General features: G+C 40.5%; 1 protein-coding gene across 2 annotated transcripts in view; it reads left to right on the top strand.

Moving 5' to 3' along the window:
* LOC139944682 (uncharacterized) overlaps window positions 1-14,740 on the top strand; it is a 95,613-nt gene extending 80,873 nt beyond the window's left edge. For both annotated transcript variants that reach the window (XM_071941758.1, XM_071941757.1), the window contains one exon: window positions 10,736-14,740. In XM_071941758.1, the coding sequence (XP_071797859.1) occupies window positions 10,736-11,611 (876 nt within the window). In that variant the 3' untranslated portion in view covers window positions 11,612-14,740. The remainder of the gene's footprint in view (window positions 1-10,735) is intronic.
* The last annotated feature ends 6,764 nt before the right edge of the window (window positions 14,741-21,504 follow it).

Below are 21,504 nucleotides of genomic sequence, written 5' to 3'. Positions count from 1 at the left end.
TTAATATTGATGTCGGGTGCTCGATTTCAAGAGAAAGCTGAGTCAACTCATATTCCTTACCTAACTATTGGTTTAATGTAATACATTACACTGTTTGGCTGGAAATCAATTTCTGCTTAGCAAGAATTCTGTGCTATAGCAGTTTTGTGTGTTGAAGAAGTGTAATGGATCAGAATGTTTTGAAAATATAAATGTGCCTCGGTTGTTTTTTGTGGGTTTTTTTTTTAGATGGGAGGGGGTCCTTTCCTTTCAAATCTCGTGTTGTTTAACATCTCGTTGCAGTATCTGGTGTTCCAACGAGGGGGTTGGGGTAGCTCCAGTGGTTCACAAAGCCTCAGTTTACCTTGACTTCGTACAACATGGTGTCATGAATAGAAACGTGTTTTTTTTTTTATTTGTCGCTCCCAAGGTGGGGAGCTCAATGTTGTTTACCGACCCGTATGCCAAGTCGGTGCGCAAAGTCGCAAGCCCAGTAGCGTGTCTTTTCCACTACACGCGTTGGCCACTTTGCACCTCGCGGTGTTAAGCTTAAAGTCAACCCAACTGTGTGGCACTCCGTTGTTGACTTACTCTGACTTCTTTCTATACAGCACTTTTAAGGTGCCGTTTTTGTACTCAATAGCTAGGGATAACAAAACTTGAAGTAGTTACGGGACCTATTGACTTGTTAATTCGATACCCTCTTCAGGTTGTATTCTAGCTAATTACAAAATAATTGCGATGTTATTGTCGTTGTGTGGCCTAGTCCGGCCCAAAGTAAGCATCACTTAACTTGCTAAAGGTAATTCAACAACAACTTTGGCCGTGATTTCTGAGCCATGAGGAGCCTCGTATCTATTGCCAACGAGGTTCCCATTGTTGTGACTCATAGAGTGAGTGTCATTAGAAATGGGAACGAGGTTGTATTTGTAGAGGTGGACTTGTTTCCTTCTTTTTTATGTTTGTTTGTTTGTTTGTTTGTTTGTTTGTTTGTTTGTTTTTGTAGCATACATAGGCACGCCCTATTGTTTAACCATGGTTTATCTATACAGCATATAGGTCTACCGTGATACTTGGCGTTTATATCCTGACTGAAGGACTATGGGTATGTTCAGACAGCGTACTAACTTAGACCCGAACCGGTCTAACTTTTACGAGCAGCGGGGGTGGTCGTAAAAATAAAAACCCATTGCGTTCAGACAGCACAGAGTTAAACCCGATCCGGTATATCTTCGGTTTTAAGAGGTCAAAGTAGACGCGACCCGTTGCTCTAACATCCGGTTTTATTCATCAGATTCACGCACCGAGTATGCCGAGATACTGAGTGTCCCATGCCCTGGATGATCAGACAGTGCATAATTATTGGATACAAATGGCTCAATCGAACGCGGTAACAGTTTTACCGTTAGGAGGATATGGGCACTTAAAACAAACATGAACACGACTCGAAATTATTTTTTTAAACAAACAAAATATTGATACAAACCGCCGAGAAAACTCACCAAAATATTGTCCATATTCCATGAAACAGAACACGTTTCATTTTGGTGTTTTGTTTTATACCACTGTTTCCGATTTAATAAATACTTTTAGTTTGTACTTCAATCGATTGGAAGTTGCGATCTCTCAAAAGCTGGTGCCGCGATTTTTATTCCGATTCGTTCATAAACACAACTACACACGTGCAAGTTACGTAAATACATGTACTTTGCAGTATTTTCCCACTTCCCAACAACGTGGTGATATTGCTGGCGTAGGGAATTTCCCCTACACACAGCCTCGCGCCCACTGCAGTTCATTCTCCTAGATTGAAAGTACAGCATGCTAGTAACGGTGACGGCAATAGAAAGGCACATCCACGGGATCGGTGATGGATAACTATGGGATATCAGAGAGTGATCACTATGGGATGGCAGCGCTGTACATGTGAGAAGCATTACAAAAATGCTTCTTCGCTGCGCTCGTAGTATACGCATGAAAATAGTTTCAATTTATTGTAGGACACTCAACAAAAAAAGCTTGGAAAATATAATTTTGTTTCAGAATTTAATAAATCATGGGCGTGGGCCTGTGTTAAACTGCATACACCGATCGAGAGGGTTTCGCCAACTCGGTAAGCGGCAAGAAAGTAATATAAATACTCGGTGCTTTTCAGCATCAGAGGCAACAGAAACCGTACACAAATACTCCGGGTCCCGGGCGTGTGCATTGAACCACACAATGGGTCGTCCGTTGTGAGTTAAAACCGGATGTCATTCTGTCCACACGCAGTGTTAAAAGATAAACCCGAACCGGTTTAGACTTAGACCGCCTCGCTGGACGGTTTAAGTTTTGGGGTTTAAACCCGATCCGGTCTAACTTTATTTGCGTTCACACGCACAAAAGTTGAACCCGAACCGGTCTAAGTGGACTTAGACCAACTTTAGTACGGCGTGTGAACGACCTCTATGCCAAGTATCGAAGTAGAAGTAGAAGTACACCAATGTGTCTGCACATTAGCATGGATCTCGCTATATTTATAGTCAGAACATACTGAGAGTGAACAAATGCATACCAACTCTGTTGGCAGCATCAGAGTCCATCATTTCTACAGAAGACAATAAAGCATACTGATCAAAACGTCAAGTTAAGACTTGCGGTTTATTTTAAGAACCATTCGGTTCTTTTCAGAACTTAACGGTTCTTTTTAGAACCACCACTCAATTAGAGATTATTATTACATGGTTTTTCCGCATCGTAATTTCACCATGCAAAGTTTCAAATCCTACTAAAGCATGCAGGGCGAAATCTTCCACGAACTTGAAAGTGCCATTTCTGCTCACAAAGAGCACATTCTAAAGTCACGAATCTCGTGCTTTGTGTTTCCTTTATTTTGCCGTCCTCTTGTAGCAACGTTCCTGATACAAAATCGTTAAAGGGCCAGTCCCAGGATCTTGTTATAGCGATAAGAGTCGACTATGCCTGTATGTAAATGTCATCTCTGTTCTTGTCTCATCTACCTTTTCCCAAAAGTAAATGAACAAAGAACTTGTAAAGAATGAGATCAATGTTGCGCAGTCATATTTTCATTGTCCATGTACGTCGGAAAAAACAATAATGACGACATACGTCATCAACCTTTCCAATGACATCTTGTGATTACAAACCTGCTCATGTTTTAGTTGTTGACGTTTTTGGTTACACCCTTGAAACTTGTTGACTGTATTGTTTGGTTTTCGGTTGTTGTTGTTGTTGTGGGATTTTAGGGGTTAGGGATTGTGTTTTTGTTTTGTTTTTGTCAATGTGTGGATATCGGTATATTTCATCAGCTTGGAAAAAAGCGCCACCGAAAATAGTAAGATTTGACACTTAACTCAGGTAATCTTGATGATCAACATTCCAGTAAGACACTGATCGAAACGTCGAGTAGCAACACTTCTTTTCTAGAACCACCCCAAGTCATAGAGAGATCGTGTTCATGTACAATGTTACCTCACACCTTTAGACCACAAGAATAGATACTATTCTATGGATATATGATATGTATCTGTACGTCAAGACTTGGTCAGCAACCCTCTCAGACCTGACTCGGACCATGGGGTAAGGTATCTTAACTTTACATGCTCAGTCCAGCCTGGCATATTACAGCCTTCTGAGTGTCATTTTTAAAGCCTCGTTCAAAAAAGCCCTATATACCTGCCCGTTATGCAACTTGCTTTCTCCCTGACTCCACTGCTCGTCTTCAGCTCTCCTTGTTCTTTGCTTTTGGTCCTAACTGTCATTTTTTCTTGGGCATTATCATGTAGCTCATTACAAGTACATTTTACATCCTCTCCTGGTCTTGTTTTGTTTTGTTGTCGTTGCTTATTGTTTTGTATTATGTATAGGGCTTTTCCACACAATCTACAAGCCTTGGCTTACTTGAACAGCCTCCTGACGCACTTCTTATTATTCTAATTGGTCATGTTTGCTTTAAGTTGCTTGTAGTACAATATATTGCACTACTGTACATTTGTCCTAAGGTTTAATGATAAGCCTACATTGTAACATTTTTTCGGTAACATTATCAATGGTCATGTTTACTCTAAGTTGCTTTTTTGTACTAATAATATGTGCCTTAGTGACTCTTTCTCTTATGGTGAGTACATAAATAATGTTTCATTGAATTGAATTGACTATTCACAACCTCTTACCCATCAGTGTGCCCTTGTACATGCCCTTGCCCCATTCTTTTGAGAAGTTAGGGAATGGGCCGATATTGTCAAAATTACCTCAGCGTCTCTGTCTAAGCTGACACCAACTGATGTTTAATTTGAAAGCAAAGTTGACGTTTCGGCTTTCCGCTGACAAAAGAGGACACGGGCAGCGTGTACTCTGATTGTCCAGTAGCAATAAACCCCCATCCGGAAATTTGCTCCGTTAATTTAAATAAACATCTTGATTGAACAGCGAGAGGGGTAACATTGTTGCGTTTCTCCGCCGTGGATATTGATGCAAGGACGGGTTGATCTGGGGCAACGGAGGGGTGGTTTGAAAGGCCCGTGTAAACCACTCTATAAACACATGGAATATTTGGGGTGAATTGCAAAGTGAAAGTTGTTTAAATAAATACATCGTGGTCCATGGTTAGTTTAGTCACCATTGTATCACAACAATTATGACAAAAAGCAGCCGAAAACTAAATAGAAAGTAAGACGCAAAACAAACTGCATGGCGGACCCATTTTAAGGAGCAGAGCTTAAAAGCAGTACGTTCATTATTTACATCCACGTGCATTGAAGCAGGGATATTGTGAATTGAACCATAATGGGAAGCTCTGCTGGTTTCTCATGAAAACGAGCAGAGTATACTGTTCGAAACGTCGAGACCACACCGGCTCTGTTCAGAGCCAACACTCACACATGGTTGTACCCACAAGTTTACTATTTATTTATAGTTTCTTCCTATGTTGTACTATATACATTTATATAGGATCGAAATAGTCAAAAGCCGAAGATATGCGTCCTTTTATAACAGTTTTATATCATACCAAATCTTTGTCAAGAAAAGAGTGGACATTATTAGTTTAGGGGAGGTTGTAAACGAAAAACCCGAACTACTTCGGCTTGTTCATGAATTTGTTCCGATGTCAGTACCCAACCCACCCATATCAGATTGATAGTCTTTTCGTTCGCCTGATTTTACCTGTGACAAGCGGACGAGGGACAGCGTGGATGAAACGTGTTCGTCTGTGCTGAGGCGGAAACCAGTCCTAGCTGTGCACAACTAAATATCCACGCTGCATTTCTCCCGCGTTTTTCTCCTCTTCTTGTTTTATATTCACTCTCTGTCCGTCCGCGCAAATGTTCTTAAAGGAGAGGGTTTCTCCTTGTGAGGTTTGTGACATACTTCTAAGAAACAACAGCAATTGGTTAGAGTTGACAAACCTACCATTCTTTTCAGAAACACCTCAACTCAATTATGGTGTTACCGCAAACCTAAATTGTAATTCCACCAGGAAAAGTGTCAAATACAAGATGGTCAATTACAAATGATCACTGAACGCATGACAGGACGTGTGTAACGTATAATGATGGAGAATAGAAAGAAACTATAACATAAAATAGTCAACTTGTGGATACAAACATGTTTGCCCTTTGAATAAGGATCGGGCCGGTGTGGTGTCAACGTTTCGGACAACATACTCTGCTGTCTTCACGAGAATGAAGGATTTGAAATTTTAGACATTGGTTCTGAATTCATTTTTTTTAAGTCAGCCTGGTGAAAAAATATCAGCAGTTATTTTGTCCACATAAAGAAATTGCTCTTTGACTTATCAGTTATTAGCGTGAGTGCATCCGGAATAAACAGATAGCAGGAGGGTCTTAACTTTCACACTACTCCATTCCTTTGAGATTTTTTTGTGAGAATTGTCCATAAACGCTTTATCCGTCGTTGTAAGAAATACGCTGAGAGTTATTTTTTTGTAAAACGTCGACAATTTTTTGCTGAAAATTATATTGAAAAGCGGCTGTGTAATAATGCGGAGCAAGGTAAACCTGATCAATGAATCAAGATGTGGTACGTCAAATAATTAACATCAAAAGGGACGTGATGATCAATAATGCCTTGAAATCTCTGGAAATAAATATGGATTTAAAAACAAGGAAATTATGTTGTATGTTCGTTTTGTTAAATTGGATTGTGTTATCAGCATTTCATGAAACAATCCATTCGCCTTGACATTTTGCTTCAGCGAAGCTACAACAAAGTTGCTTTTCCTAGCATATTAATCGGTGAGATGTTTAAACGTATCCGCGTAAAATTTCACAATGAAGCTTCAGAAGTAGAGAGTTGCAATTGCCGGGTATTTGATTTCATTGATTTCCCACGAACACACAAGACCGGAAAATCAATAAACCTGTCGTAGTGAGTTTTGATCGCCAAGGAAAAAAAGGGTTGGGAACGATCGCGTGAAGCATCCGTAGACCTTAGTTGGAATGTGAGGCACGGACGGGGACAGAACGGGAGAGGAAAGAGTGAAAGAAAAAGAACCCGGTGTGGTCCATTTAGCGAGGAAAACTATCCGATCATGTTTGTGTAGCGAACTGCCTCGATGTTACGATTGTGTACCTAGCGAGCTGCCTACATGCTAGAACAAACGAAAGACTTCATACAGTGAGGGTTAAAAGTAACGAGCGCTATCGCGCGCTGCTATCGTATTGAATTAAGCGTACATCGTAACAGTGTAGGATTCCCACTTCTACCCGCGTTAAGTGCTTTCGTGTTGTATTTGTTAATCGCACAACGAGAGAGCGTAATTTAATAAAGAGGTGTAAGAACATTAGTGAAATTATATTTCATTTGGAGGAGTGAATCGTCCGGTAATGGATCCGTAATGTGTGGATTGCTAGGCGAGGAGACTGAACAAAAAAACACACCCCCCCCCCTTTTTCTAAAAGGGAAAAAAGAACGCGCGAAGCTATGCACTATTCACAGCGCTACTGTTACGACGAGCGTTTGTCTTGCCTAAGAATTGATCCGCACAAACCGCCAATTTGACGGCATATAAAAGGGACACGCGAGAAGCGGTATCCGTTACACTCGAACAAAAACTGATTACACAAATCAGCGTACTCTGGCCGGTCTTGTGGCCGGGGTACACGCGTCCATGTTGGCCGCATGGAAGTGGCAACCCGACCCGGTGCTTCTTTTGTCCGTACACACGCGTCACCGACACAGAAAAATATGATTAAACTCGCTGTGGCGGCCGTGACTTGTCTCTCACATCATTCAAAGATTGGAGAGGAAGGACAAAACGCAGGAGAAAACCCGAGATTGTTTGCGTATCCATTTTACATGTAACATCAACCTCCCCTTTTTGTCGATTAGGAGTGTATCAGTGCTACGTGGTGTTTGCCATGAAGCCACACCGCCCGCACCATACGCTGGTTTGACTTCCTCTCCCTATTGAAAGATCCCTTGTTTGATCATATCTGCATTATTACACAATAAATATATGACATGCTTTCTTGCCTAATGTAATTATATCAATAATGCCGTCTCACATCACAGTGTTTTTCCCCTTCGTGGTTTACAATAGCCGCCGGCGACACCCGACAAATTGTTATTGCTTTATACGATTTAGTGATAGAGTATATACACCGAAAATCTGCAGTTTCAGTGACAATCGTTATTAGGTTATTTGAGCCGCGCGTATTCATAGTGCAAGCAGTTGTTGTCTAATAGCGTTTAAAGAACCACCACACGCCTAGAAATTCCAGCCTACGTGATTATTTCAGCAAACAAACCTTCAATCAAATAATGTCTCACTGAAAAAGAAATCATCAACTTAAAGACATGGGGGGGAATCGCTAGCGACAAATCCGAATCATTTGAACCATTTCATAAAATGTCCTTAAATTATTCATGCGCCGTTTTCTTAGCGAGATATTTTTTCGTTCTTGAATGCTTTCTTAATATATTTTGGGATAACTTAACATGAGCAAGAGTGCTCAATGTTCACTCATGTCTGTTCAGGCGTACCAATACCGAGCCAGTTTGTTTTAATTAAATAAAGAATAAAAATGTAAGATCAATTTAAATTTCTGTGTTGAGAATTCAGTAATATACAAAAATTTTGCAATTTTGCATTATATAAATATTTTACTCAGATGCCCTATGGTGCCAGATAATTACACAAAAACCTTGCTGTCTCTTTTTTTTCACTCACGTGCATTTTTTAATTTAACCATTGTCATTTTTTGGGGGGGGGGTGATGGCACATTAGTTTGAAAAGAAAAATGTTTGCTTCTAATTTGGCTTTGAAGAAAAATTTCAGCCTATTTATTGATATAATTATAGTTTCTTTGTTTGATTTGTTTTTCTTGGGGTTTATCTTCAAATTTATACTTAAAAGTGTGGACAAAATAACTTTTAGTTTAGAGTGCAAGGAGCCCTACACTGATTGGTTGTCTGTTGTCAAGGAGCTCCCTCTTTGGCTAGACCTTGTTACTGAAGTTCGTATGATTGTTCGAGGATGGCATAATTCCAATCTCACGGCGTTTTCTTTACTTTCTTATGTTTAATTCAGCAACAAAATAACCGTATATTTCAACAGTGAACTGACATTTGAATATTTAACCCATCTCCAACCAAATGACGACTCCAATATGCGACCTGTGATTGCTGGCCTATAAATAAATCAACACATGTATAGTCACCCCATGTTGTCTTATGAAATAACATATCCACTTTGCGTAAGACAATTTCCGCTGCCAATTTTTTTCTCCCCACTTCGATTTTCTATTTATTTTAAGAACAAAACAAACTTGTTGCTTCAAGGGATCCTGGGGGTTGAATTTTGATACGTCAAATACTCCAACTCTTTTGTATAAAGTCTGTAAAAGTCTATCCCTCTTTCAATTGGAGAGTCTTATTAAAAGTTAAGACTGTGTTGTTTTCCGGGAGTCTACTTGTGTTTTTGGGGTAATTCTCCGGCGATGGGGGTTATGCAGGCCAGAGCAATTGTATTACACTGTGACATACGATAGGTCAGTCACCTAGTTTGGTTTCTCGGTGGATTCTCCAGCTAGTAATACCCCGTGATTGCTTGTGTATCGAATGGAAACACTGGCCAAATATTAGCCCGTCTAACGTCGCCTTACCGCGGGGCCAATGCGACTGGGCCGGCGGCCAACACCGGAGAACTCTCGGATTATTTGCCGAGCTGGGCCTACTCCCCCATGTATCAAAATTCATTGGCTTTTCAATCTGTGCCAGATTGACATTTCAGATCAAAAATAATAACGTCGATGGGACACAATGACTGTTTTTGCAACAGCAGCGTACCCGACCCTTTTTCAAATGATCTTTTTGGAATCCCAGCGCGCGGCCGAGAGTAAATCATTGTTATTTTTCCATTACGGTCTCGAGAGAAATACCTACAAGAAACCTAAAGCCCAAACCTTATTTAGATTTTTTTTCTTGTCCCCTCTTCTCGCGCTGTCCACATCCTCTGTTTCTCTAGTCTCTTCCCCTAGTGCCATTCACTCTACACACAAGCTTCGCTCTATAACGGTTGTCCTATCTACTGGCCCATGTTTGGATAACTCCAATCTGCCCCATTACGCCAGCGCAATCCGTTTTGTATCGCGGATCGCATTGAGGGACACACAGTGGGCAAATGACATTGTGCCAATGCGGAATTACCCGCGGTCTCCACGGGACGTGGAAAGTGCAAATTAAGAAATCTACATTCAAAGATGCATTGAATTGTAGTGATCATCACATGGTCTCTGAAGTATTGCCTTTGTGCGTCAAACAGGAAGAGTGCCTAATGAGACTTACACATCAGGTTTTTTGAACTGTATCTCCACTGGCATTACATTCATAGTATTCCACATCTACTGTGTACACACTATTCGGATATTTCTTTTGTGATCGATCTATATTATGTAGCGATTGAAATACTTGTGTAAAGCCTGACCTATTTCGGAAGGAGATTGGCAGGTCCACTAGTCAGCGCATGCGCCCTTTGAATTGGCCACCATGCAATCAATCAGCCTGAACTGTTGCGAGTTTATAACAGAGCTAAATAACTTGTTGATATCCTCATGGTTACTTTAAAAGTAATACTAATTTAAATAATGAGTCTTGTTCACGAAAATGTTACAACTTTTTTGAATTGTTTTTTTTATTTTGTTCGTTTTATTTTAACTGTGTCACATTTTGGTCAGCATGCCGGTTAAACCCATCTTCTTGGTTGCTTTGTACTTATGGTGCAAACCCAAATTTTAAATTATTCGTGTATTTGTGTGGGTGAATTACATACGACATGTGTACCTGAGAATGAAACAGGGTCTACACAAATCAGGGGTTTTGAAACACTATGTGGACTTCCACGCGTCCACACAGTGTTGTCACCAGTGATGAAGAAAATTGTTCTGTTGTGCACAGAGCAAAAGAGTGTATGTTACACAAAGCTGTGCGCGTATGCTGTCTACCCGTTGACATTTAATAATAGGGATTCTGGTGGTTGGAAGACCGTGGACGTACCCTAAACCTGTGTCAAAATTACCCGGTATGGGTCAAGCTTACTTGGTATTTAGCCAGTTTGTGGTCAACCTGACCCGCAAAAGGGTGAGGCCAATGGGATCCGGAAACCGGGTCGATTCTGACCCAGGAGTTTTTAGAGCAGTGATGCTAGACTGATAACAATTGATATGATTTGTAATCTATGCGCAATTTAACGATGCAAGACTTACGTATTTGTCTTCTTTTTTTTCTTCTGCATTAGGTGTGGTTCCAAAATCGAAGGGCGAAATGGCGCAAGAAGGAAAACACCAAGAAGGGACCAGGGAGACCAGCTCACAACGCCCAGCTTATCACCTGCAGCGGCGACCCGATTCCCCCAGAGGAAGTAGAGAGACGAGAGAGACTCCGACTGGAGAGAAAGAAACAAAAGCAACGTGAGAAAGCAGAGAGGACGCTGGCTAAAGGCAAGACACAGTCTACAACGGAGCAAGGAATCAAGTCGAGCACAGAGGAGGGTGGTGAGGAGAATGGTGGGGAGGAGAGACACCCAGAAGATGGTGAGCCCATTGGTGGCACAGCATGCCCTCTCCCACTCCTCTCACCACTCAAGCCTGACACCAGAGAATTGTTAACATCGGAGAAGAAACTCAAAAAGTCCAGCAAGTCCTCAAGGAGCGAGAAAAGCAGACGAGAGAGCAAGCAGAGAAGTAAGCTCCAGCAACACTGTACCGACTCAGCTTCGGCATTCCGGAGTTCCTTCAGCATTGACTGTTTGCTATCACCACGGCCGAGTGATGTCAGCGCACGGGGCTTCGGGTTCCTAGCTGGACATTACGCCGCTGCAGCCAGTCTAGCCGCATCGCCCTACGCTGCCGCCCTAGCCCCCTTTACCTGGAACACTCTATCAGCTGCTTTAGCATCTGGCTCACCCCAGCCGCTTGGATTCTTAGTTGAGCGACTTTTACCCCCGAAGCCGCAGTTGCCAGTCCAACCCCAGAATCCCTTAGACGTCCTGGAGGAACAGAAAACCCTCAGTGTGGAGCGACTCAGGAAACGGGCTGAGGAACACAAGAGTAAAGTCGCCGTGCGAAAAGACAACACCAGTGATACAGAGTCAACGAAGATGGACTTAACATGACAATCTGGGAGCGGCGTTCGCTGGAAACAGTCTGCATATTATATAAATACAATTGGAACTCTATCAATTTCTTAAAGAACTACTGAAATTCACATGGACTTATTTGCCAAGTATTGAACATTTTTTATTACATGCTTTTGATTTAATTTTTCATTTCTTGAGTGGCTGTAACTTAATACTTTCTGCTTTGTGTTATGTTTTGCCTTTGTTTAAAATTGATGAAATTTGTCGGGTCCTACATTTCTTTTCCCCTTAAAAATTTACGCAGTCTCGTCGAGTCTTTTAAAATCTCTCCAAAACCATGTCAAGGTGTTAGTTGATACACTCAACACAATTCTTTGTGTTCTACTTTGGTTGAATGGTACCCGACAACCGAAGTGCATCGAACAAATGCAAGTCGGATGTAAGTTCAGATTCCAAAGATTTGCCTTCATGGGTAGTTTTTCAACTTGTTTGCCCCAAAGCGATTCTTAAGAGATAGTGGAAGCCACTTTGATTATATTTGAGTATACTTTACAAAGTGGATTCAGTTTGATTGTCCTGGCATCGTTCATGCGTCATCGGGCCGGATTCTTCACTCGGGCAACTGGCAATTGCCACCACGCCCCTCTCGTGGCCCCTGGCCTTAGTGCCCTTTTAAGACTCCTGTGCAAATATCCGTTCCCCTCATAGAGTCACACAGGTGCCATTTACGCTTGGAAAACTGCCTTGTCCTTACAAAGAACGAAGGCAGGTTCGAAACCAGGGTTTCGGCTTTGGGCTTGAGCTTGGGCTCAAAGATTTGTTCTTTCCTTACGGGTTTCAGCCAGGTGAACGGAGCACACACCTGACCCAAGCCGTTGTTTCGAAAACGCCTTAGTGTACCCAGATCTGGTGATTTTATATTTGTTATGCACTTGACTTAATGACCTTTGACCCTGCCGGGTGGCAACGATCAGTGATGTCATAGTAATATCGACATTCTGTTCCAGTATAAACAATTGCATCAAAATGAACAAACAAAATGTAATCAAATTTCACCAAAACACTACTTTGTTTAGGTTTTTTTCATTGGACCTTCTTTTTAACAGGCCTTTTCACTCAGGACTTGTATGTAAAATAATTCAAATATATTTACAAACATAAACGTCAGTAACAAATTAATCACGCAGTCTTACGACCACGATTAATTGTTGTTGCATTTGGGCAATCTCATACCCGTTTATAATAACTTTGCATAGCTCTCTGAAATTTGCATAATTATTTAAAAACTTAGCTTGACTTTGAGTGGTGTATATAACAGCCCAAAAGTTTGCTTTGCAAACCGGATGGAGAGCAGACTAGCTAAAAGGCTGCTCATGAAAACGGCCGACTTGTTGCCTCTAATGTTAATTTATTCAAATATTCAAATATTATTCAAACAAGCCCAGCTTGTACACATAGTCCTACGCTAAAATGGCCACCAATACATCTTAAAACAAAAACTGATGATAACTTGTTTTCCCCTTTTTCCATATTTTTTTTAAAATGGAGAAAACAGGGAGAATTAAAATTAGTACACTTATTTCAGTAAGACATAGTCAAGAACATGGACAGAAAATAATTAATGATTAGTAAATGAAAAAAAATATATATATATATATAATGGATACGGAGCAAACAAATATGGGGCATTTTCATGTATTTTCTTTTTTTACTTAAACAAGAGTAGTCCTTGATCATTATAACATAAAACACCCACCCTCCTAACTATTTGCCCCTTTAGCCCCCCTTCCCCTATTAAAATGTTTTTGTTTACGCCGTTGCTGCAATAATGACGTCCATTTCAAACCTACCAGCAAAGATACTGTAACTCTATTATTTTAAGTGGTTTAGAATTCAATCCCAACATCTATATACATGTATCCCCACGTCAAAGTTTTATAAAGAAAAATATTGTTAAAATATTGTTAGCAAAGTCTTGTTAATACTATTTAGTGACGTTCTAAGCAGTGCCATATTTCTTTCACTTCAAGATACCTTTTAGATTTTTAATGATTAACTGAAATATTACATTAATTGTTTGAGTTAAGTATCGTTTCATATTTTCAATGCACGGTATTATAACCTCAAGAAGCACGTCAGTATTATTGATTTCAATCTATTTTCAGATGGGACTGAATGTAGTCTATTATTTTTGTGAACATTTTCAAATATTGATATTATTTATCTTCACTAAACAAAAAAATAGGCATCAACAAAACAAGTTTTGTTTTGATATTTGTTCGTTCTATCATGAAAACAAAACAAACATGGCAAGATTCATGTGCATAAAAGCACATGTCAGCAGCCTGGTATCTTGCTCATAATGGACAGTATTGTGTACAATACTCTTGTTGTCACATTGTTGGTTACAGGATACTAGACAGCTGAGGGTTAAAGTGCCATCATTCAGACAGTTTTTGTAATGGCTACGTCTGAATCAAAACGACTTCAGCTACAGCTACAGCTGCTAGCTATAGCCACAACATAGAATAACAGTGCCCACTTTCTTAAAGCCTGTATTCAAGCATGAAAACATGCCAGCGCAAAAACAAAAAACTTACACCGTTGCAGTTGGTGCCTAACTCATCATTTGCTCAACAGCTCTATATACTTGGGTACATGACTTTTCAGCGATTCGATTACAGCCACTGCTTTCTTTACACACCAGTCGATGCGACCAAACCGAGGCTGTAAAGGGGAAAAAGTCTGACAGCCTTTACAGATGAAAACTGGAACTTGTCACTAAGTATTCTGGGTACCAGACAAGGCATGCCACATACCAACGTTTTGTCTGGTGCTGATGTATAGTGGTATAATGTCACTGAAGAATATGATCATGTTTTAGCTACTGTTTTGAGATTCAAATTTTTAATCGGGCGCTATTCTCACTTGGTCGAAATATACACAGGTCGTGTACGAATCAGCAGCTACGGCTGGATCACCGCATCATCGTGTGGTGAAGTACAGGCCAACCAGAGCAACAGCCGTAGCCGTAGTCGCTTATTCGGATACGGGCCATTATAACATATTTTGTTTTAGTATATTTTGTTATTTTTCTGTTTTAAGAAAGTGGGTGGTTGAGTTCTTGTATGACCAACGACATTTGTAATTATTCATCTTGTAAATCAGGAATGTTTTATGAAATAGAGTAGAATAAAATATTCGGTCACGAGAAGATGGCCGATGTGTTATGTGAACATAATGAACTAGTGCCGCTGTGTGTTTGTGTAAGTCATCTCTGTACATTCAAATCGAGGACTTAAACAAATGGGACAAAGAACATACTATGGACAGTCATAGCCCTACATAGGACTCATCCACTGTGCTGTACATGAAAGTCCTAGCTTTGCTATCGTGAACAAAACCAATCAAAACAGTCAAAGAAAATGAACAGTATCTTATTGTTGCCCGATAAGACATGGCATCAGTTTGCCTGGGCCGTACTTTCCCAACATATTTCTTTCACCAATCCAAAATGTAACACCAGATTGCGTTGGGAAGCAGATGATACGAGCTTACTAATGAAAATCATGTCGTGCAACCATTTTATTTGGATATACGAAAGAGCATTGATCTCTCGGTAACAAAGAACCCGTGAAGACGTCAGGAAGAAAGAGAGCGGGGAAGAGGCATCAACTTGGCCGTCGAGCGTGTCGGAGAGCCCCGCTCATGGTACCGTGGTCCAGGTGTGCTAGACGCTCGTTACCGTGCTCCGAGTAATTGATTATGACAAGTTAACGCGATCCAACTCACCAGGGAGAGCTCTGAATCTCCCGTACCTGTGAACAATAACCCAGCTAATGGTTTGGCATAAATTGAAAAAGGTGCGTGGACGGTCCGGGCATGCTGATGCCACGGTAATAAAATAATTTCTAATCGTGTGACAACCGTATTATACGGGTCCCGGCTGTGCAGCGCCTGTCGTGTGATCGCCCCTTAAAGAGCCTACACTGAATGGCTTGATGAACCTGAAAGGTGGGGAGTCCGGAAATGACATAATGGGGATGCTAGAATATTAGAATACAGCTGGTTTAATTTAATGGATATTTCGATCTTCATTCGGAAACAAAATTGTGGTAATTTTTTAATTAATAATAATCACCGTTTACCTACTTAAAGTGAATTTATTTATTTGTTTATTTATTTCAAGATCTTTATACAGGATACAGATATTAGCACAACGACTATTTTACATTATGGTCATGTGTCTTAAATTTAGAATAAGGAAAAACATAAACGCATGTTTTTTTAAAGAGATTTTTAAAAGGAGGCAGGGGTGTTGTAAAAAAGTTAAATGTTGTTTTGTTGCATGCTGATGCAGATGGTCCAGCCAGAGACATGATTTGACAGGGGAAATGTTTGTCTTCAAATAATCTCACAGAAATGGTTTTAGAAGTACATTTATTAGCACGTGCAGGCAGATGAGGGACGTCTTTGTGTGAGTTGAGCCTTGGACCATACTTGCATGGGATTTGGAGTTATCATGAGAATGATATTTGGCTATTTGGCATTCGCTGATCTGCCCTTGAAAAAAAGCAAGGAATGGCGGCCATTTTGAAAGTTGTGAAAATTGCTTGAAAGTTATAAAAACTCTATCTCTGAGTCGTTCAAGGGACAAATGTTCGACGGCCCTATAGCCAAATTTATTTCCCATTACATACTCTGACTGTGTGCTAACTTCCATGCTTGTTTCATCAAAGGTAGATCCCCATCACCACCTGCCGTCATTCACAAACTAGAGGTGGGTACAAGTTTAAATTCAATCCAATCCCATGAGCTCACATATTCCAGCATTGGCATATACATCACTGGCATGCAGACGACATGGGTACACAAACACGTGATTGGTATATAGGGTAGAGTAAAGAGGCTCCCACCACTTTGCCCCTCCCACCCCTTACTGCACCAGAGACTCCCGCTAGACAAACATTCAACAAACAAATTTTAAACCACTTTTTTGTTGTACCCTACGCATTAAAAATTCCCCTTTCCAACAATACAATACAATACTTGCCCATAGTTCTACCTGTCACTCCTGCCTTTATTATGTATATGATTATGATGATGATTATTATTATTATTTTTTTTTTTTACCATGGCGGCTTCAACAAAACAAATTTAAACCACATTATTTTTTGTTTCAAACATACACCTTTCAAACAATAAATGGTTATAATTTGAAATGTCACTCCATCCTTCATGATTATGATTATGAATATTATTCTGGTTATTTTTGCCCCATCCCATCGGGAGAGGGGCCTTTAATCACATTACACGTAGCAATAGTTAATGACGCGGACTCAAGTCTAAAAATTACCGTCTCTTGATAGAAAATTAGTCTGACACCTTCGCCGTGCGAAGTGCACGCCGTGGAGTTCATCCCCCGTGCCCTCGCTGCCTCCATCGGTACAGCTCAGTCTGTAGCTCTCGCTCAGTATCACATGGACGGAAAAGGGAAGAAGGAACTGAAGTAGAGAGTAGAAACACTCAAAGAGCATTGACTTCATGAAGAGTCAATGATCTTTGTGATGAAAATATATAAGAAGAGATGGCAGTTGGTTGGGTTCAGGACGAATGAAATGATTAAAGTCATTTAGGTTGGAACTTGTACGCCCTGATTATTAGCCACGTATTGCAGGCTAATTGAATGAGTGACTAATTTATTTAAATTGTCAATGATTCCGATCGGAAAGTATTGGTTAAATTATGTTGGCACAGTTGTGCATATTATCCCTCAAAATGTGTATCCGGTGAAGATTTATTGAAATTTGCATCGGGGATAAAGATTATTAATTTTGGTTTTACCCATATACACCGATGTGTGTTAGCACTGAATACTCAGTACTTACCTGATGAGTTCTGTGGACAAAAGACAGGCATATTAATCAGGTGGGATTCGAGCCCATGACCTACGCAACTCTAGAGTGTGTCTTACGAAGATTGTTGCTATTATACAACTACTAGGGAATGGTTTTGTTATATGATCTTAGCAAATGGGTGTCCTGCCGACAATGCGTGTAAACAGTACATGTCACAAACTATACAAACTCCGTGGTCAGACTTAACCCGGATAAGGGTCCCGTTGGACCTGACAATTTTGTGGGTCAGTTTGACCCCAGCCTCGTTCCTAGGGGTGATTGATCTCACCGCGCCATTTTTTTTTTCTCAGCATGCCTTGCTCGATCGTGACGAGAGGTATCGACGCGGCGCGCTGCCCATTGTAGCGAGGCTGGTTTGACCCTGAAATGGGACAAACTGACGAAGGGTCTGAGCTATATCATCTTGTTTTCAAACAAGTTCCCGGGTCAGTATAATAAATAATAGGGTCAGTTTGACCCGTTAATGGGTCAGGCCCCATATGGTCCGGAATCCGGGTCAGGATTCGGGTCAATTCTGAACGACCCCTCACTATGCCACCGACACCTCACTCATGTATCAGGTTGTTATCAGAAATGGGTAGCCCTACCCCCATTGAGACCCCTCCTTTAATTGAGTAGTTGCCCCGGCATGGCTCCATGATCATTTCTGTTGACACTGCTGGTCCCTGTGTTTTGATATATATGGCACGTTGGTGCCTTTATTATTGCTAGGTGAAATAGATCTTAAATTCAGTAACTGTCGTCGATCGCACGTAACGAAATATTCCCCAATGCAGTGATTGGATATGGGATCTCACCGTTGGCTATATAATACCAATGACAAACGGTGTGATTGTAAACGAGTAGTAGGCTTTACACATGTACTTTGGTCTGGTATTTTCATGTCTATACAAATAATTTCAACAAATGCAAAACAAATTCTGCGAAGCAAATCTGAGCAAGGCACCGACCACCCAAATTACATGTGACATGGTAATTGGCTGGTAACCTTACTCTATAGTAGCATGTCGTGCTTGTTTATAAGCAGCTCTGTAAAGCTAGTAGCATGGTCCAACAGTTCAAACAGCTAAAATAGGCAGAATCTTGATTAACCATTTTCTGTTAACTAACATCGAGTGGCCCAGTGGGTGCATCATCTTTTAGGGAGGGGGCACTTCTCAATCGAAATAAAACGAGGCTGGCAAATGGCGTACTTTTATAAACAAAATACAAATTATTTACAGTGTTTCAGACATAACTATAGCTCTGGCAGGACTGATTTCAAGTCGGTAATCAGAGCTTTAAAACCTAAAAAAAAAAAATTATTTTAGTTTTTGCACACTATATATAACACTTGCAATTCTATCAGCTAACATTTTCAACGCCGTAATTGCAAAAATTATAAAACACACATTTTTTTAAACATTCTGTGTTTATACATCATGAACCACAATTTGATGATAATACAATTCTTTACCTTTTTTAGAAATGCACTGCCAACCAAGGCCAATACTTTTAGATTTTATCTTATAACGCTTCTTTGCAAACACCAAGATAATTTCTAATGTGCATAATGACATTTTGCTAAATTTTGAAGGAAACAATTATGATACATAGAAGAGCATGTTCTCGAATGAACAAATTGCAAGTCTTCTCGTTATGGTTGTGTAACAACTGGACACTGATGATGTCCACTTGAAGATTTGTCAGAGACAAAGACACCCGAGTATCATCAGTCATGTGCAATATCACAATTGTAAATAAGCCACTGCTGTAGTATTTTATTCTCATAAATGTATTTATTTTAGTTATTTATGGGTTAAGTTTCTTGTGGATTTTGTATTTATACATTTGGTTGTTTTTTGTGTTGAGGGTATTTTTTATTTCACCTGTTTTTAGACAGTCATCAACATACAACTCAAATTCCTTGCATCTCTATATGTAATATGGGTTTTCTCTATAAGAATACAGGTGTAACTTTCCCAAACTATACTCGGTATGGCCCTCAGAGTTTGTTTTTGAAGTTTTACATTTTCAGCACAATGCAACTATAGTGAAAGCCACTAACAGTGTTTTGTAAGACCGCCGACGTACATGGAAAATCCCTGGGTTTGGGGAGGTTTGGTCGATAGGAGAAGGAATTGAGGTTCACCTCACCGGGTGTGCCGTGAAGTTGATGCCCTGGGCAGGTGTGTCTATAACACTTTCAAGTTGGCAGAAGGCACGGTGGCTTTATCCTCGGCCATGCAGTACACCATTTTTTCTCTAGTATAACGATTCGCCATCCTCAAAAACTACACTGATTTTGTTTTTAAGGAATCCCGTTTTTGAATCGATTAGAAGAAAAGAAATTAAAAGCACTACGTCAGTTGAAATTTTGAGGTATAGGAAACAAAAATGCGGCCAGCACATTTATAAGTGTGGTACCCGAGTGAACCTCTCGTGTCCCTATAGTTACCGCGTATCGGGATAGGTGTCCAGACAGGAATGAAGTGTGATCCCCCCCCCCCTTCCAGCTATCAGTTTTTGACTATTTTAAATGCAAGTCTTGTTTTTATAGACAGGCCCGTTATATTTTTGTAAAATAGTGGAGTCATCCTTTCTTACCCAGTTCTTTTCCACATGAGTGAATGTATAGTTAATGAATTTGATCCTTAAATTTTGTTTAATCGCACCTCTTTATGTATTATTGAGGCAGCCCCCCCCCCCGGTCCAGCTAACAATTTGAAATATTTTAAATGCACGTCTTGTTTCTATATACAGGCCCGTTTTAATTGTGTAAAGTAGTGGAATGTTCTCTTCTTATTACCTTTATTTCCAACTGGGCGATTGTAGTTAATGAATTTGATCCTATATTATTGGCGATCACACCTCTCTGTGCTATTGACCCCTGTGGGCAATAACATCTGTAGATCGTAATAATCTGCATCTAAATACCCGTAACTTTGATTTGTTATGCGTTTTCTATTGCCGCTTCTATACCTGCCCAGTGGTGATTCAATTGCACAATCACTTTGAATCACTTGCCCGTAAATTTGATGCCGTCGTCTCCCCCACTGTTCTACGTTCTCTTTAGAGTCTCCCCCATAAAGTAAAATAAAACGAGGGGGACGAGAGAAGGAACAACAAAATAAAGGGAAATGCCTTCATCCTTAAAAACAAACTGACATCCCACTTAAACCGCTAGTGATTCATCCATAAACGCAAATTGCGTGAAACATAAACATAGAACAACCTCCGTTCCAAATTATTCCTTTTCTTCAACCGTGAAGAAATCTAGGGCCTTGTTAGTTGGTCAGGCGTCACTGACAGATTACGAAGGGACGAGAAACTACGGAGCGAGGCGGGAAACGTAGCGGACAGGCCCCCGTCAGTAAGGCAATGTAGACGGGTACGATCGATGGCGAGGCGGGCCATGTCCATTATCTAGCCCCTGTCTTGCCATCCGATTTGATGCCGTTTTGCTTGGCCTGTTGCTGCTTGTCAGTTTTCGCTCCACAGAACCAGTAAATCGTATTTTGTGGACGACTCTCACTGTCTTGGATCAAGAGTTTGCAGTTGATTCATGATACCGCCAGCTCACATGTACAAACCGCTTGCCACAATGACATGTTCTCATACATAGGCTACAGCGTTGTCTCTCTATTTTATACAGCGGTTATTGTTTCACTCAAAACTTCAATGTCCCATGTACAAACCGCTTGCCACAATGACATGTTCTCATACATAGGCCACAGCGTTTTCTCTCTATTTTATACAGCCGTTATTGTTTCACTCAAAACTTCAATGTCCCATTTACAAACCGCTTGCCACAATGACATGTTCTCATACATAGGCTACAGCGTTTTCTCTCTATTTTATACAGCCGTTATTGTTTCACTCAAAACTTCAATGTCCCATTTACAAACCGCTTGCCACAATGACATGTTCTCATACATAGGCTACAGCGTTGTCTCTCTATTTTATACAGCCGTTATTGTTTCACTCAAAACTTCAACAATGACATGTTCTCATACATAAGCTACAGCGTTG

Source organism: Asterias amurensis, chromosome 11 (assembly GCF_032118995.1).
Source record: "Asterias amurensis chromosome 11, ASM3211899v1".
Taxonomy (NCBI): Eukaryota; Metazoa; Echinodermata; class Asteroidea; order Forcipulatida; family Asteriidae; genus Asterias; species Asterias amurensis.
Note: the sequence above shows the minus strand (reverse complement) of the source record. Positions and strands in the feature narration are given on the sequence as shown.